Genomic DNA, 19,234 nt, shown 5'->3' with positions numbered 1-19,234 from the left:
AGTTTTAGACTGGAGAGAAGTGGTGAATTTGCTTTGTCCAGTGGAAAAGTCAAGCAAGGGCATTGATCGGGATCTCTGGATCAGCTGCTCAAAGGCACTGATACGTGAGGAAACGGTGTGTTTGGGGATCTGCTCTGAATCCTCTCGACTAAGGCTGTGCTCCATCCTGTCCTTTGCTTCATTCTCAAACTGAGATGCAATATCCCTCACACTGCAGGAGGAGACTGTGCCCAAATGGATCCTAGACCGGTTGATCTGGTGCATGTCTTTATACAGCATTGTAAACTCCATCCCACTCTTCCTGGAGGCAGGGAACAGGTAGCCTTTCCTAGAGTTGGTGCCATACTCCTGCAGGCTCATAGTACTGCCGGATTTGACAGCATACTCCTGCTTCGACTTCATCAACATGTTTTCTATGCTTTCCCCTATGTCTACCATGAAAGCTTTTTTATTATCGAACAAGGCAATGGAGCTACGAAGGTTTTCGCAGCTTTGAGCTTTCTCATGAGACAGCAATATACCCTTCTTGTCCTGCACAAGAGCAGCTGGAGCTGCTAGTTTGGGTTTGAATTTAGAAGGAAGGATTTCAGTAATGCAGGCTTTTGCAGCTGATAAGGGCTTCTTATGTTTACATGCGTGACCTAACATACCGGTATGACTAGCGTTAAAGGTTCGGCTATTAACTGAAGAGGGTGCAGTCATATGAGCATTCCCACCTTTACGATCCACTGGTAAGCATGCAGAATAAAATAAATACAACCTGTTAGCTTAAGTGCTAGAAAGCTATTGAGAAAGGAGAGAGAACATGCTTGGATTTCACAAAATGCACTTTAAAGAAACAAAGTTCTAAAACATAAAGAAAAGCAGGAAGAAACTGCACAACAAGCCGCACTTATAGGAGTAGGTGAAGTGCTGCTAACATCTCTAAAATGATGGGCTTGGCCAGAGGCAGATCTGGAGCACTTTGGAGGTACCCTCCCAAAAAGTGCTAAGCATCATCAGCTTCCAGCGAAGCTGTGGCACCATGGAAAAGGGCAGCTGAAGTCTGGGCAGGATCAGGGTGTCAGCAAGAATGCAGAGGCACTAACATTGCAAAAATGGCTTAATACCAAGCCTGTAATCACACCTACTATGGTCTCACCACAGTGCTTGCCAAACAGCTTATTCCTGGGAGGGAGAAGACAGTCGGTGGCTGCCTGTGCTAGCACAAGAAGGCCACATCAGCTGGCCTTGCCTACTTAGAGATTTCCCATAATAGGAATAGGCTGAGTGTCCTTCAGACAATGTGGTTGGCCATGTTTGCTTTAAAAATCAAGGAGTCAGATCAGGACATTTTTTTTTTTAAAGTCAGATCCAGTCTGGGTTCAGCTTAGACTGCAGTTTTTCAGTCTGTTTCCAATTTGAGTTCAAACTCAAATGTCAAAATAACCATTCAGGTTCAATTGCAGTTTGGGGAACAATAACTGTTTGAACAGATTTTTTTGTTCAGATCCAGTTTGACTCCTGCCCCACAGGCCTGACATAATGCTGAAAAACAGCTGGAAGACAGAGAGACCTTTTTGGTTTGATGTACTATTTTTAGGGAGAGCAGTTCAGAAACCCAACACATTCCTTCCCCAGTCCTCTCCCCATCTCAAGCCATTTTTAGGTTGAAGTTGGCTCAGAGATACATTCCCCAACACATTTCCCTGATGGGAGTCAGGCTTTTCCTGGTCCTAACCTTCTACAGAGTCCATGATGGGGGGAGGAAAGGGAAGGAGATGCAGCGGTCTCTGCTGCCTCTTGTCTCAGAGCCTGCAGGGCGTTGTTGGTTCACGGTGTCCCATGCATTCTCTGCACACCCTTTGCAGGCAGGAGGCTGTGGAGCACACAGCGCCAGCTACACCAGGGTCACCAGGCCAGCAGGCATGGCGTGGCCTGCTGAGATACTGCAGCAGGAAGAGCAGAAAAGGCAGAGAAGGGCTCTAGCATGGCAAGGCAGTGGGAGCAGATGGATAGCAATGCCAGCCTGAGCAGCCTCCAGGAAGAACATGAGGGCATGGGGTGTGGCTGAGGTGCTGGATGGAGGGAGCTGGCCCCTCTTGGGAAGAGGAACCTGGATCAGATAAAGGGGTCATGAAAAGTATTGGCCAATGTGGGCTGAGAAAAAAAAAAAAGGAGGGAAAACTGGGGATGGCAAAGAGGAAGGACAGAGGAAACCTCAACTGGCTTGAATAGGACTCTAAACCTTGCAGCAGTTTACCCCGTATCACTTGACTTTTGACAGTCTGTGCAAAATGGAGAAGAGGTTAGTGCCCTGACCACCTACCTTTTGTGGAAGCAGAGCTAGAAGGTCGCTTGAGACCACTCAGCCCCTGGAATGGGATATCTCCACCTTCCAGCACACTCTTGTAAATCTGCCTTTCATTCTCCAAGCCAGCAGGGTCCCCCAGTGCTGGTTCTGACTCCCTCTTCACTGCATGGTAGTTGGGTGAATATGTGGAGCTGGAAAGCACAAAAAAGGGGGAGGGACACCAGCGGGTCACTTCTGTTTGCTGAGAGCTTCATGCAGAGTAAGAGAAAACCACACTTGTGAATCCAGAATAGACTGTGTATGAAGAACTGGTGCTGAATGAAGATGTTATGAATACATGGCGATAATGTTCCAGGGTTTGGCATTACCATAGCATTCTCCACCTGAGGAAACTCTCCCAGCTCTGTCCCCAAGAAAACAGATGGCAGGAAAGCACTCCTTTATTTTACAGATGAGACAACAGAGTCACAGAGCAGACGCATGATTTCTTTGCAGACACAAAGAAATTCATTGGCTAGCTGGAAGTAGCACAAATATCTTCCAGCTCCCAGTCCTCTCTCCTTAAACACTAGCCATGCCTGTCCCCTGCTTACAAAGCACAGCTGCTCAGGAGTTCATAACCAGTTCAGCCTCCCAGTTAACAATATAGTTCAAGACTCCCAGAGCAATTTCTCAATTTTCTACCATGCAGATATATAAACAAAATTCTGTTAAAATGAGTACAATTTTAATTTCTTAGGCTTTTAAAGACTGGACATTTATTACAAATCCCTTTTCTTAGTCATGAATCTAAGCACAAGTATGACCCCACATCTGATTTCTAGATTTCACACTTCTCTCTCTAAAAAAATAACCAACAATGCCATGGTATAAATGGCTTTTACAGGTATAAAAGACTTACTGAACCATCAGGCAGACAATGTTTTCCTAAAAGTTAAGCTCATCTGATACCAGTTCTTGTGCTCAACCAGGCTCTTCAGAATAAAAGGGAGTCTCACACAAAGCTATTCTGGGGCCAAAGCATGACTGCTGGAAGGTTTGACAAAGTAAAAAAATAGGTCATTTGCCAATTCATGGAAACATTTTGAAAGCTGGCTTACATCCTGATGTCCAGGAGCGATTCAGATTTATGTGAGTATGGAAATGCTTGTGGTTACGCCTGCTAGTTGTGGATAAATTTGTACATGCGTCTGTTTATTTTGGATAGACACTGTACTTATGGGGTAAAGAGAAAGCTTTCAAACATATCAGAGGACTGGCTACGGAGGTGGAATTACACAATGTCTGGATCACAAAGAAGATTTTAGTTTCCGAACAAGGAAAACCAGGTCATATGCAGTCCCATAAATTACTTTATGGAATAAAAGCTTGTGAAAAGCACCACAAAAGAGAAATGGAATACTGTCACTTTTTCAACCTAGGCAATGCTCAAACAGACCCATAGCTACAGAGCTGTTGTGTCTTATGGGGGTTATCCCAGTGCCTCTTTTGTCAGGTTCCCAAGGAAGCCCTGCCAGTTGCTGCAGGGAATAATGACTGCCCTGAGGTTCCTCAACTGGAAGGTAAAAGCATTTTAGCCAACTTGTTAAAAACCAAAGGGTTAAAATGATCCTCCCTTGGGAATACAGTTGGGGGGGAAAGAGGAGGCATTTGGCAGAGCCCCTTTGTCGGTTGCTCCCTTATTAGGGCCAGCAAGCAGTCTGCAAGATCAGAATCAGGTGAATGGAGGGAAGAGCAAAACTTCAAAAAAGACAATAAACTCCAGGTATCTTTTCTCCCTGCTCTCTAAAGGCAGGGCAGGGAAGAACGTGCAACTCCACTGGGCCTTGCTGTTGTGTCCCATTCCCAGCCTACCCAGGTTGCTTCCCCTCCACTGGCTCAGACACTGGCACTCCTGCATGCTTTGGGTGGCGTCAGAATGGGCACAGACAGTGCTGCCATGGGCAGAAACCTTACCAGTCTTTGGTAAATATAAGCTATTTATGCTAATCTCTGAGATTTCCCTTTATCTTATTGCCATCTCCCTACCAAAACAAAACTAAACAGTCATAGCAGCAACCAACAAAATGCAGCAGTGTGCAAGTTTCTGAGCAGAATGAACACAGACAGAAGGGAACTGAGTTGAGGGAAGTCCAGAGATGTCTAAGGCAGCCCCTGAGGGGTGGTGAACACATGTGACATTAATGGGCGTCTGGAGAAGAACATGCCTTTCCTAACAAACCATCCATGCAGAGGGGATCACTGTGCCGACTGACAACATTAAGCACTCAGTCCAATTACAAGGAGCAGCAGGTTTGCAGTAGGAGCTGGCTCCACAGCTCGAATAACTCAGTACAGCTCAAGTAACTCAGCACAGCTCAGCATCTTACTCTGGATTGGTTTTTTTGTGTTCCTCTTTTAAAACAAACCAGTTCTGAGTACAACTTATTTAGAGTACACTGTTTATTATGTATTGCTCTGGAAAAGCAGTACCACATTAGATCTTTGAGAAATATCATTACTGCTACCACTGTTCCCTTCCTGGAAGCTGGAAAATTATTGCCTTCCATCAACAGCATCCTTCTGATCTGATGCGCATAACTGGGAATATCTAACAGGAGCCAATCTATCATACATGTCTAGCAGAAACAAACTTTGTTTATTCCATGCAAGAAAGATACTTGCATGAAGTTACAGTCAATTTGCAAACTTCATCAAGATGGAGTTAAAGGTCTGTTTTTTGGGGGATTTTTTTTAAAGTCACTGCCAGCACAATCAGCAATTCTTATCTAGGCAATGCAATCACTCATGTAATAACTTCAAAACTCGTTCAAGATCAAAGAGCAGATATTGTACCTGCACTCCTCTAAAGCATATATATAACGTTCATGGTACATGCATTTGTCTGTATCCATCATCAAAAAATAAAGCCTACCCACTTCCAACTCCCAAAACCCTGTCCTACATGCCCTCAGATTATAAAAGAGGCATCAAAAAGCAATTGGAAAACTTACTAGGAAGAATGTTCTGTGGAAGTTTCCAGAGGAGTAACACCTGCTGTATTCTGCAAAAGTCCAAACAAAGAAGTCATTGATACACACTTACATGTGAGGAGGAAGAAAAAGGCTTAAGTAATTTTCCACCTATTGCTTGAATATTAGCCTCTAGAAGACATTGAGGTTTAAGTCTAAATGAAATTTAAGCTGTCAATGTCTTTGCAGAAAAGTAACAATTTTCCTGAGTTCCTTCAGGGCAGTGACAGGTTTTTAGCACAGCCTATGCCTTTTTGCAGCGCCTATTCTTTTGTCTGCAAATGAGTCATTGCAAATAAAGCCAAAAGCAAGAAGAGATAACCAGCTGGGCCATGACCAGGAGACACATGCTCATAATTATTTCCCCAAGCTTTTTCCCCAACCAGTCACTGCCCGCCTTTGCTTTAAAGGTACATTACATTTCTGCAGCAAATACATTCCTCAGCGTTCAAAAAAATATCAAAGCACTAACAACAAAAGCAATGTTTCAGTTCAGTTTCTCACTTAAGAGAAGCAATGCCAGCTGCACAGGTTCAATAGCAAAAGCCAGTTCTTATCCGCTTGCTTTAAATCCATCTAACACTTCCTAGGCACATTATTTTAAAAATTGAAGGCAATTTTAGAAGAAATGCTCTATTTGGTGTCCCCTCATCTATGTGAGGATTCCTATGTAGGAAGAAAAAGCAAATCTCGGGTTTGAAAAAGCAGTTTTTTCAAGTCCTGGTGAAATGCCGCAGCCTCAAAAAAAATCAACAGAAAAAAATTAGAAAAAATAGCGTGTTACCAAATTAATCTATCATTTCATGGTTCGGGTCCTGCAGACCCTCAAAACAGCAGCAGCAGCAGCTGACCTGCCCTAGAAGGCCATGGCAAGGTGCAGCACAAGGAAAATTGTGTAAAATCTCTTGGGAATATCCAAATCTTGGGTAGGCGTGAGCTCCTAGCAGAGAGCAGGGCTTGTATGAAGGGAGGGTAGATGGCAACACGCTTGAAAGGCACGAGATGATGACGTGACACCAAGCAAGAATTTTAAGCTGATTGCTGCTGCCTATTCATGTGAAAAATAGAGAGGGTTTTTTTGCAGACACTGAACTTAAAACCCGAAAGAGGGACCGGGGTGGGGGGCAGCTGAAAGGGAACGGGGGAGAGAGGAAATCACTGTATCTGAAATGGATTTCAAGCCGGATTCTCAGCATCATGTTCTATTATTTCTGACAGCGACACAGCAAGCCATGCAGTCAGAACGGTCAGAACCATTATTTATCCCAACCTCATTTAATAATCATCCAGCAGTGAATAGATTAGAGCAGAGAGTTTGGAAACAGGGATTGGCAGCATGAAAAGAATAGGAAATACCTTCTGTGGCTTTTTATGTGGTGCTTTATAAAGCTTCTCCATTTTTTCTAAATCTGCCTCTAACTCAGTCTGGTAGAGGTAGAGGTCTTTTTCTAGATCAGTCTGGTTAAAGAAGGAGAAGAAGAATGGGAAAATAATGCTTAGGGTTAGGGGGAACCAAAGGAATGTTAATTTTGAAAAAAAAAAAAGGCGAGCCTTTTTAATCGAAAAAAGACAAAGATGGTATGGACAATACACAGAAATTCACTAGTAATTAATCATGTTTCAATCATTACAGAGGAAATAGTTTTAGGCATTTAACATCCAAAATTAAGAGATGCACAGGCCTGCTAGAATCTAATTCTACAAACCATACAGTTATAAAACCCACCTGTAAAAAAAAAAATACTGTAACAATATGCAATATGTTGTTAGTATCATTATCATTGCAAGTCAAGATAGCAAAACCACCACTCTAAATTATGGCTGATTATGCTTTAGGAATTGTTTATTAAATCAATTTACTAGCTACTTAATTGTTAGGCTAATGAGCTCAAGCCCAATTAAAAAAAAAAAAAAAAAAAATCACTCACAAGCACACAAAACCCAAGCAATGCTACAAAAAAACCAAAAAAAACCCAACAAAAAAAAAGAAAGTCACATACATACGCGCTAGATGCTGTAGTACAACGTATGTGAGACACAATTACCTTTCTATCCTCTCTAGTAAGGATAGAGCAATCTCCAGGAGTATAATCCCAAATCTTTTTTGGAGGCTGATGGAAAGCAGAGGAAGGAAATGAGGAAATGAAGATAAAGAAAGACATCACAGAGAATATGGAAACTGGATTAGAACAGAGGGGGAATACAATAGGGGATTTGCATCAACACTGAAAAGAAATTTAAAAAAAAAACCACAGAGAAGAGAGATAGAAAGAGGAATAAATCCGCTATAGCACAAATATCAAGAGATCATGGGAGGCAAAAGGGAGCATACATGCAGTCTGGGAGGGGCTGTTTTCAGTAGTGTTTGAGGAAATTTTTATTTTTGCAGGGTGCTCTAAGGGATCTTGGACTCTGTAGAGGGAGCCCACAGCTGGTGGTTAAAGCATTCTTAACACAAAAACAAAACAAAACGGGGAAAAAACACACAATCATAAAAAGCATTTGTTTTGCTCATTCTTCTTTTCAAAAGGAAAGGGTGAAACAAGGGCCTTTGATAAAGAAAAGGGAGAATCTTTCCCACCCCAGCCAGACTATGAATACATACCATGTGAACAAATGGCTGAATTTCCAGTGGTGGCATTGTGGGGCAATGAGAATGCAAAGTTGTTATTTTTTATTTCACTGGTTTGGGGGTTTGTTTGTGGGGGGGTGTGGTGGAGAGAGTGGGACACAGAAATTTGAGAACTAGGTATTTAAAATTCATCCTATAAGTGAAGGTGTGGATTTCAAAACAGGATTTTCCTGTTTGGATGCACATGTAAATATCAGGGAGGATTATTCAAAGTGAAAGACCTTTGTCCTGACACTCCTATCATAATAACGCCATGCTAATATTGTAATTTCACCAGATATGCACCTCTCACTGATATGCTCTTACTTTGTAAAATCAGAATACAGAATTTGCTCTGTTTCTAAACAACCTCTGTTGGCTAGCAAGCTTAGCATCATCCTACATGTCCATACTGACTTCTGTGACTAGATTATTAAAGCACCTCTGAGTCACTGACAGGGAACCTCTGAGCATCAGTCTATCAAAGGTGAGACTGTGCTGCCACACTTGGGTCTTGGTCCAAATTTCTTTCTAGACTGCCTCGATCTGTTGTTTGAATCTGTTCCACTTTACATTTGGGCAGACACTGTGTGGATGCAAACACTAAATACCTGTTTCTTATCTGTTAGATCAGCAGCTGCACGGGGGTAAATGGTGTTGGACAGATTTAGGTTTGAGATTTGGAGGGAGGAACTGGAGGAAAGGAGGTGAGAAGGCAGCACATGCACCCCTTTTTCCAGTCCCCTGCTTCTCCACTTACAGCAAAGAGCTTACTCAGTGCTTTCTTGGGAAGGGCTGGGACAAAGTGCCCATGCGTGTGATCCCACAATCACAGTGGAAGACAACCGAACTCTGGACTGACCAAATGTCAAGTTTTATGGATGAGCTCCATGGAGCTGGGGAGCCACGGGTCAGGAGGAAGAAAGGAGTGAGCATGTGGGGATTCAGTCTCAGCAGCACACTGAAAAGCATCCATGTTACAGAGACTGATCTACTCATCTGCAGGGCATGTGCCTGTCCACAGAGCTGCCCAGAAATGCATCTGGGATGCTGGTTCAGCAGTGTTGCTTCAGCTGCCCTAGGAAGCACATGTGCTTTCCTCAATGGGGAAAGACCCATCCTGGTCATTCTGGTGTCTTTGGAGAGCAACACCCACAGACTCACAAGAATCCTGTGCTCCCTCTTACCAAGGGTGTTTCCTGCCCACATCACATACCTGCAAATAAAGTCAGAAAGCCAGGAGAAATCATGCCTGTAGAAGTACACATTATCTCCAGCACTGGAAAAAAAGCTGGGACAAACAGAGAATCTTTAAAAATCCCAGGCACTAGCAAACATCAGTTGAAACTCTCTGGTTAGGCATGAGGCTTAGCCACTAGCTGGTCACAAAAATCTGGTGCTCTCATGACCAGAGTGACCAGAGCTACAAAAAGTCTGTGGTAATGAAGCTCAGATGGAGCTTTGCTAGCTATAAAAGTCTGAGATGGCATCCTCAATTCAAGTGCCTAATGCTGAAGCACTGTTTATGGAGTATCACATTCAGGGGCTGGCATAGTTGATCAGGGAGCATGGTTGCATGGCTTTGGAGCTACAGCAAGTTGACATGGGATAGCATTCCAAGGCAAGCTGTAAGAAAGCAGCCCTTAATAACAGTGCCCTGAGCAAGGTGGGGGAACTTGTCACCAGAACAGATGCTGAGCAAGAGGTGGATTACTGGTGTAGCCTGAGATGCCCTCTTCTGAAGTAAGCCAAAGTTGCATGACTAAAAGCACAAATGCACACTTCTAAGAAACAGATATACCCTCACTTCTAGAAAGGCCCAAGGGCATAAATGTTCTCCTTTCTCTGACACATTTTCCATTAACTTACACTAACTCGAAGGATCATAGAGATGACAAACCTTCACTCCTTGCAAGAGCATATGGCTATTAATTATATGGCAGCAAAGAGAAGCAGGTTTCTTCTTGCTCTGTGGAAATCTTAAACCATGACAACTGGTGAAGGGTTAAATTCTTATACTGACATCACTTAAAAGCCTCAGTGAGGTGGGATTTACCTGACTTCTACTGCCTAAAAGTTAACACCGCTGAGCTCCTTCTTTAGTTTAGAATGGAAGGTCCATGGCTATAAAACATAGTTTTCTATGACAGAACAGGCCACTGTACATGTTTGGTTTTCAGCAAAAATTACACTATTTCTATGATGTGATCAGACTGGCACCCTATCCCAGACAGCTACACTCTGTGCAGAGGAATTTTGTCACTTCTGTGAGAACAAAGACTAGATTTAAAGAAAACCTGCTCTCTGGTGTCCATGTGCAGTTGTATCTGAAGCCAGTACTGAACCTTAAAACATATTTCTGTTTTGTTGTACATGCAGGGAAATCTCAGCAGCACTCAAAAATAGTGTGCATCAGCATTTGACAACTGACCTCAAGGTGAAAGGAGAAACAACCACTATACTTGAATAGCTGTGAGAGGCTGATACTGACCCTCTAGTGCAGTAAGAGTAGCTTATTAAACAGTATTTAATAATGAAGTTAATAGCGTTTAATCAGTAAGAACCAAGCCATAAAATGCTTTAAAGTCACATTTTTTCCAGTAGCCATGACCACTAATGTGTTCCCTCCATCAAAATGTCCTTTGTCCTACTGCATAATTAAGCTTTGCGTCATCTTTTTCCAGAGCGGGGAAATCAAGGCTTTTTTTTTTTTTTCTCCCCACACACATAGCAACACAGCTCCATTTGAAAAGAAAGCACACTGTTCTCAGACTGCTTTGGTTTCAGGGAATGGCACAGGCTATTCAACACAGACTGATGCACCCCATTTAGGCAATGGGGCAGCTACATGCATAAGGAAATGAGCAGGAAACAGGGTCATGATCTATTTATGGATAGCTGGAAATTACTGACCTAGAGTTTACAAGCCAAGGCTAGGAATAAATGAGTGATTCTCCTTGACTTAAAGTTATCTATCAGCCATCCTAGATCTTGTTAGGCAGAGGGAGAATAAGGGCTTTGAATAAGGACTTCCAATAATGAGAATAGGGCATTACTTCTAATATGAACAACAAAAATGCAGTTTGAACTGTGGTGTGTGAAAAAATACTGCCTTGTTGATGCATATGGCTGGAAAGTGGGGAATGTTTGTAAATAGCTTCAAAATGCTTGAAGCAGTCACAGAACAGCTGTTTTACATAAGTATCAGGATGAGGTTATGAACAATCACCTTTTTAAATGAGTAAGGCAGCTGTTCCAGGTTTAGGGCCTAGCAAAGATATGTGACAACCATTAAAAAAAAAAAGGCAGGTCGACTTCATTGGTCATCGAACTATCAAACTTACCGGTTTCCCAAACTCCAATTCCGAAAAGAATTTATACCAAGGTTCATTCTTTAAATCTATCTCTTCTGGGCTTATATCCCGAGTCTAAAGGAGTTGGTGATAGGGGAATGGAAGAAAGAGAAGGATAACATTATGCAAAGAATACACGGAAAGGGACTGTTAGAGATGCAGATCCCATGGTTTCCATTCTAAAATGTAGATATTTAGGCCTTATAATTTGGAATTTCTATAGCACCTCTCTCACAAAGGCCATGAACTGCTTTGCAAACATCAGCTAAGCCTAATAGCATCATTGTGAGCAACATGAATATGAATGAACTGCATTTTACAGATCAGAAGACCCACACAGAGAGAGATTATGCAGCTTGCCCAGCATCAGAAGTAGACTCAGTGGAAGAGCTGGGAGTCAACCAGTCCCTCAGTCCTACTGTCAGACACTTCCATCGAGTCCAAAGCTGCATGTACTTTAAAAAAAATTTTAAATCTTCATTTGGTTAAAAAAGAGATTCAGTGAGACCTGAATCAAATACTGCATCTTTAACAGAACATGAATATGTGAGAAACCCTGTTCTATACACTGCAAACAGAGTGAAAGGTGGTTTTCTAAATCAAAGGAGACACAAGTCAGAGAGAACACATCCCTGAAAGATCTCTGAAGGGATAGATAGAGAGACAATATTACTTATTTCTTCACAAATAAATGTTAGAGAATCAGACAAAGCTACAATGAAGGAAAACCAGACAGGACAGAAAACAGTACAGTTGAAAAGGAAATTCCCTTTTGTTCATACAAATTCTTTTAATGAAACAAAAAAAGCTGTAATAGTTGTAGCTGTTTAAAAACACTACCAGTGAGACAAGAGAATAAAGTCCACTGCTGAGGATTATGAGGTGCCACTCCCCAAAAGACATCTAGCTAACTCTTGCATTTCAGTGTACCCAGTCTTACACACAATGGATCTCAGAGCACTAAAAATATAAATACATTATGTCTGATATGCCAGTGTGATCCCAAGTGCTCTATCACAAGCGATGAGCCACACACATGCACAGATGGCCAAAGTGTCCTGATGCAAATCCTCCTGTGATGGGGTTACTGAGGCAGGAGGGAGTTCCCAACTGTGCTGGGCTTTGCTTGATGTCCTAGACTCTGCCACTAGGCATCACAAAAAAGCTCTAGGACAAAAGCTCAAGATTGATGCTGAAAGAGGGGCAGTGCTTCAGTCTGAAAGACAAATGGTTACATCATGTTTGATCTTCAATGGCCTGGAGAAAGATTTGACTATTTCTTAAAGGCACAATAGAAGCAATGCCTCCATATTTTTATTTACTGGACTCCAACTAGAAGCACTCATCTTGTTATATAACTGCCTTTACATTAAAAAAAAGCCCACTGACATCAATAGGAGGCTCTTCATTGCTCTGAAATGGTTTTGAATTGGGATAGTCACAGCTCTGGGTGTGACTACCAAGAGTTATCCACAAATCTCCTGCAGCCTCCTTAAAAGATCTAGTTGCTAACCACTGTGTTACTGTTGTATTTAATGAAACTGATGGAGACCATGAAGCCACTATTTCAAGACCTTCTTTCTTCGGTGATATATGGCTTGAAATTAAAGCTCAAAAAATTACACTCAAAGTAACACAGCTATCACATTCTTCTTGTCTTTGATGAGCTCTGTATAACTTTTCTCAATTATGCTGATGATATTCCTGCTTGTGGCTTTTAGACTCTGATTCAACAGCTCAATTAAGTACCTGATGAAGTCTAAACATGTGATGCCACTGATATGTGATGCCACTGATATGCCACTGGTGATGACAGACCTTTTACAAAGGCTTAAATACACAGATGAAGCAGGCCTTTTGCCACAAGGTTTAATCTTGGCTGTTTACCGTGAGACAAAATTGCCACTTAAGTCAGCAGAAATCTTGTTCCAGGATGGACTGCAGGAGAATGGAGTTGTCATACCATGTTCAAACCACTCCTCACTGGCACTTCTCTAATGGGCTTAGCCAATGCCCAGTAGGATCAAGAGAGTCATCCATCGCCCATTTCAGTAGGCACTAGGATCATGGTTCTATCAGGAGCAACTTTGTTGAAGTCAATGAAGGGACACAGATGTGAAAAGAAGATGGTTGCAGGATCTTCAAAAAGTGATGGACCTTTATTGCACTTGGAAGGAAAAAAGAAAACCCACCAAAATACTAAGGAGAAACATCAGGTTCCAGATCAGACTTGATTCTTATGTTTCTATTGATTGAAACTGCTGTTCACTCTTGTGTAAAATCTTTGGCAGGTTTTTCAGAAGCATTCCTTTACCTACTGCATGCATAGACCAATGTCTGAGCTGTTAAGGCTCAAAGTCCAGTTTACATTTGGAATCTCACATGCAATAAGCACTTCTAATTGAATCCTTCAAACTAATGTCTATCTAGAACAATTACATCTTTATGTACCAAACTGGCTATTCACTAGTAACCTCATTCAGTGTTTTCTAGCATTTACAGTGTCACACTTGTACCACTGAAGGACACCTTAAGTGAGCTGTGGTGATTTACACAGGACTGGCTGATGAGGTTAGCACCACCTCTCTGTCCTGTCCCTTGCCAAGTGTTCTCAGCCAAGGCTGCAGAATGAGACTTTTGTATGTCCCCTAGCTGTCACAATTCACAGCATAACTTATAAATTCAAACTGAAATTGGTAACAGCTCACTTAATACTCTAGGTTACACACTGGTGTAGCTGGGGAGCCAGCTCACGTTCAGTTCTGCCACCCCTGCCACAGAAGTGGTGAGATCCAGCTGAGGAAGAAAGCAGCCCAGGGGAGGGGAGATGGCCATGTCCTAATGTGCCTCAGAGGCATCCCCGGAGGCACATTACAGGCACTCTAAAAATTACTCCTTTGGTGTTTAAAGCATCAGAGGAACATAGAAACTGAATCACCCTGCTTTGTTGCATAATGCCTTCAACCCTCCTGCATCAACTAATGCTGTGCCCTAGAAAAAGTACAGCTGGCAAAACAGCTGCTGAACAGGTCACAGTGTCAAACATGGATTAAAAACTAGGGTTAGTGATCCATACTTAACACAGAAAACAACACGTCCAAAAGGAAAGAAGTCTCTCAATCCCCCTGGAACTTGCTTTATAGAGAACAAAAATGTTAGGAAGTTATGCAAAACAGTTTTCAAAACAAAATATACAGGAAATACATCATACGAGCACTGCAATGTAAGCATAAGAAATCCTATCCGAATGAAACTGGACAAGCACTTGGGGAGTTTTTACAATCACAGGATAAAGCCACAAACTAGGATAAAACAAACATTACCATCTTTTCATTGTTCAGAACTGAGGACTTTCCTGGCTGATAATCATAAATGCTCCTGGGCTCGGCACGGTATTTTCTGGTGTCCACCTTCTTGTCTGGAGGCTCCCAGTCAGTCCTGAGGAAAGAAACATCAATTAATCCAAAACACTGTGGTTTCCGTGGAGACAAGCACTTCCTTTGGACAGGCGCCTTTCCCTGTTAATCATGGTTTAATCAGGGAACTTTTTCTAACCTAGGAAAGCAGCCTGCTGCAAGAGAAACAGTTCAGACAGGGCATCGGGCATATATTTGTTTATCCGTAGCAGGCAGAGTTTGATACAGCTCAACTGCTGAAACCACTGGAGCAGAGGGAGTTTCTTCCAAGTACTTTCAATAAACTTCCAGACTTCCATATCTTTCCTGATTGGAAATAGCTTAGTGATGGGCTTCAGTGAAGCTCACAAATATGAACATGTCCAAACTCTGATCAGAATTCAGATTAAAGCTCTTTTGCTAGACTTCTTCATTTTAGCCACATCATATTATGTGACCACTACTGCTCTGGATTCTAGGGGCACTCTGGGGTCCAAGAGTGGGTCTTTTCTAGAGACATGAATGAATTGTCTCATACTGGTATATTTAAAGGTGGCTAAGAACAGTCCGTTGACTACCAAACCACTATAATTTTGTGCATTGTCCACACTGGCACAGTTCTGACAATAGTAGTCACAAAGCATTCAGCATCCATATATTACAATGTCCAGCTCCTCTGAAAAGTAATGTATTCAAACACCTCATGCAGAATAACCAATGCCCCCCAAAAAGCCCAGAAATCAGGCCATTTAAACCAGTAAACTAATTCTGATCTTGCTCTTGATATGTTCCATTTGATGGGCAATGTTGTATATGGATTCATCTCACCTAGCATTCACCAAAAGTGAAGCATTGAACCAAAACTGCTGCTCCAGGTTTCCTCCCACTTACACTACTGATCTGGTTTAGGACAGAAACAATCCACTGAGTTGCCCAAACTCTCTCCACTGGCTTAGGAGAGACAGAGGCAACCAATTTTTTTTTTTTTTTTTTAAAGTCGGCAGCCAAAATGACTGGCCTACAAGCAGTGTACAAATTTCAACAAGGTTGATCTTTGATGTCTAGAATAAACTTGACTGCTTAAGTTTCCAACCGCAGAGAAACTTCTCCCTGGTGAAACACTGTTTTGTCACTAGATTGTAGGAAGCACTAATTATTGTAATCCTTTCACTTGCACAAGTTTTCTAAGATGGCCAAAGTACCATGCCTTTAATTCCTGCATAAGGAAGACATGTTCTATCAGCAAACTTTGTCTCCTGATCTGGTGACCTGAGATATTCACTGAATTAGCAATGTCAAATTATATTGCATTGCTCATTTGAGGCAGCAAGTGAAAAAACATTAAGAGCATGTGGAAGTTCGTGAGGGAGCGAGGAGCAGCTCAAGAGCTGGAAGAATTCAGCAGGACATAAAATATTCATTGCTCATTCAGCTTTCCCTTCATTTGGTAAACACATTCATTACTGTTACAAAGAGGTTTAAAATACGTGGTAATAAACAAAGCAAAAAAACAGAAGGGAAGTAATCTTGAAAGATCAGAAATGACACTGCTAACTAGAAACTACTTCCAATAAAGTTCTTATGGATGGGACTCCTCAGAAATGAAAAATGTAACAAAACTTTTACCAAGGCTCAACATAAATCCAAATTTTGCTTCTCCACAATTATTCTACTTGCTTGTATTCTGAGGTGCTTTTACAGTGTCACACTGAGCCAAGAGTTTCCACTGTGCCTCTGTGGTAGGCACTGTGTAGGCATGACATCCAGGGAAACACTCCTCACCCAGAATGTGTGAAGCCTGGTAAAAAGCAGACAAAATGGGGGACTGGGCTGTGACAATGAAGTAGTTCACTGCTGCCTTGTAAAAGAGTCAGAGCCAAAACTACATCTCCATTTCCCAAAAAAAGTTTAACTGCAGTTGTGGACCTAAAGCTTCCACCTCTGTTAGCATCCCATTCACAGCTTTCAGAGATTCTTCCAATACCGATCCAAGTGTATCTTAGTTCAGGTCACCTTTCTGGGCTTGATTTCAGCGATGAAGTACGGTTTGGCAGTGGCAGAGTGGCAGACCTCTTGACAACCTTCTCTGAATCAATATTGTCCGTCTCACTCTTGGAGCGGGGAACTGAAAGCTGGCTTCTGCCTGTAGGATAAATCAAATACAGGAATATTGGTGAACCGAATAGGAGGCAAATAAATACATGCTTTACATGCCCTTTCTGTTTGACAGATCACACAAGAAACGTGAATTACTTACTGTCCTCAGAATAGGAATAACGAGGAGAGTATGAATCAGAATCTTCATCTGAAAGACAAAAGCATTTTGCAAGTAAGCTGAAAGAGCCCCAAAGAAGCAGCACCAGAGACCCTTTCCGTTTCTTATACTAATACACTGGCCATAATTCGAGTGCTATGCCCAATACTTACCACAGGGAAAGGATCCTAAAAAAGAAAATCCCAGTGAGGTTTAATTTGCACTTAAATGTAATTCCTAGATTAGATATAAATACTAATGTACTACTTACACTAATACTCTTCTCCAGGCTCTCAAAGCACTTTAGAAAACAATCACTTTTTATCACAAAACTCTTCTACAGCAAGGGTTATTAGATCCATTTTATCAAAAGCTGAAAGATAAATAGAGGATCTAAAAGCCATAGTATAAGCCTAAAATAATTTATTAGGTGCTGGACACAGTAATAGAGCTGAGCAGTCCTGCTCTCAATCACATACGATAATCGCTGGGACCTCTTCCTTGTATTAACTTGTACACCACCTTGAAGTATGTTCGCTGACTCAGATTATCTTTTAAGCACAGATAATGTTCCTGACATGACACACACATGTATACTTGCACCAAGAGACTGTCCTTGTTCGGAAGAGCTTACTTTTTAAATAGGAAAGACATGTCTATAGAATGCAATAGAGATATTAAAGAAGCTCTAAAAGAGCTATCGATGGCATCATTGCAACTGAGTGGCATGGTCTGGCCCCTGAGCTGAACAACATTCTCTCTTTGACAGTGAAAGTGTTACCCTGCACAAACACAGCAATGTCATTCCCAGGACACAACTGCTGCCTTGAGTCGTGGAACATACTGTCTTATTCAAAGATAACATGGTACTGTAGTGCACAAGGCAAATGTGCCCAAAAACAAGGTGGGAGGATGGCAGCATTACCATCCCCCACTCTACAGCCAGAGAGACTTGATACTTAGTGGTATCTTTCCACCATCTTCAACAGGCTTTGGAATGAATCTTCAATGAATTGCAGGTAGTAGCAGGGGAAGTTGGGATCAGACCTGGAAATCAGACCCACAGGCCCATCACCTTTCTCTGTTGATGAGGGTTCAAACTTACAGGGATGTGTATATGAGCCATCTACAGGACTTCCAAGGCAAAAATGCAGGAAAGTACAATGCAATTACTGCAAAGAGAACTGTGAGCAAAGGTACTACTAATACCTCTGTGAAGAAACCCCTAAAAGTGACAGAGATAAAAAGAAAAACAAAACAGATGAAGCTAGAATAAGGTAGATAAGAAAAGAACATACTAAAAAAGTGTTATGTGAATTTAGTGATGCTGATCAACAGATTGAAACCATTTCCAGCTCTTCTCTCAAGGAGGACATCAATCAGCTGCTATAGCCAATCTCATCAACTGGAAAAAACAATCTGGCTAACACAGCTGACCTGAAATTGCACTCCAAGCCTTAATCAAGCCTTTCAGGAAGGCTCAAAGTTGTCTTAACTTTTAGCCTCTCTGCTGAGTTCTCTTGGTGAATGAATTGGAAGGTTTAAATTCCAAACAGATGGTTATTGACTCTGGTGTGCTTATCATAATCTTCAGGTTAAAAAACAGCAAAGGTCAATTTTCAGGCCAATTCCTGTATTTTAAACCTAAATGACAGCAAACAAATACTTATTTATTCAATGTTGTTACACTGAATTGTTGACAAAATTGACTGGTATTCCTATATAAGAGATGGGTTTATTCAGATAGCAAAATACTTGGTAAATCACAAAACTCTTGGTCCCTACAAATACAAATGAACAAATGTCTAAAACTACCTTCACAGCTATTTACCTCATAGTCTTATTTAGTTCTGGTGATCAATGAAAAAATTGATTTACTTGAAGAGAAATATCAACATTCATTATAGCTCATCATTCAGACAGGAAAACCACACAATAAAAATTCATTTCAGATAAGTGATATTTTCCAGTTGCATATATTCTAATATCTACATTAATAAGGAGAACAGACATGTTTTGTCTCTTCGAGTATAGTATGAAGAAGAGTACCTACATTTCTTCCCTTTTTACAGCAAGGAGTACTGAAACACAGATATCTGGAATGACTTGATAAAGATTAAAGAGTAAATTGGAGATGAGCATTAAAACAAGATCTCCTGGCTCTCAGAACTGCATTCTATCTGTGGGACCCTCTTTAATGGAACAGGTTAACTCCAGTTTGTCATTTCAAAATCTGACTCTTTTAGTGAGAAGAGGCTGTTCTCTTGTAGTTCCTAGAGACCCTGCAGGGTGGTGTTTTGTTTGGTTTTTTTGTTTT

General features: G+C 41.6%; 1 protein-coding gene across 50 annotated transcripts in view; it reads right to left on the bottom strand.

Moving 5' to 3' along the window:
* The window catches only part of SORBS1 (sorbin and SH3 domain containing 1), a 173,487-nt gene that overhangs the window by 24,036 nt on the left and 130,217 nt on the right, over nt 1–19,234 (bottom strand). For 47 of the 50 annotated variants that reach the window (XM_074830699.1, XM_074830712.1, XM_074830696.1 and 44 more), the window contains 8 exons: nt 16,921–16,968; nt 16,677–16,806; nt 14,592–14,706; nt 11,260–11,343; nt 7,350–7,415; nt 6,661–6,762; nt 5,287–5,336; nt 2,309–2,484 (listed from right to left, as the gene is read on the bottom strand). In XM_074830699.1, the coding sequence (XP_074686800.1) occupies nt 2,309–2,484; nt 5,287–5,336; nt 6,661–6,762; nt 7,350–7,415; nt 11,260–11,343; nt 14,592–14,706; nt 16,677–16,806; nt 16,921–16,968 (771 nt within the window). The remainder of the gene's footprint in view (nt 1–2,308; nt 2,485–5,286; nt 5,337–6,660; nt 6,763–7,349; nt 7,416–11,259; nt 11,344–14,591; nt 14,707–16,676; nt 16,807–16,920; nt 16,969–19,234) is intronic. The other 3 variants (XM_074830703.1, XM_074830708.1, XM_074830716.1) reach the window with 3 other exon arrangements.

Source organism: Strix aluco, chromosome 7 (assembly GCF_031877795.1).
Source record: "Strix aluco isolate bStrAlu1 chromosome 7, bStrAlu1.hap1, whole genome shotgun sequence".
NCBI lineage: Eukaryota > Metazoa > Chordata > Aves > Strigiformes > Strigidae > Strix > Strix aluco.
The sequence above is the reverse complement of the archived record's forward strand: the minus strand, read 5'-3'. Positions and strand labels throughout refer to the sequence as shown.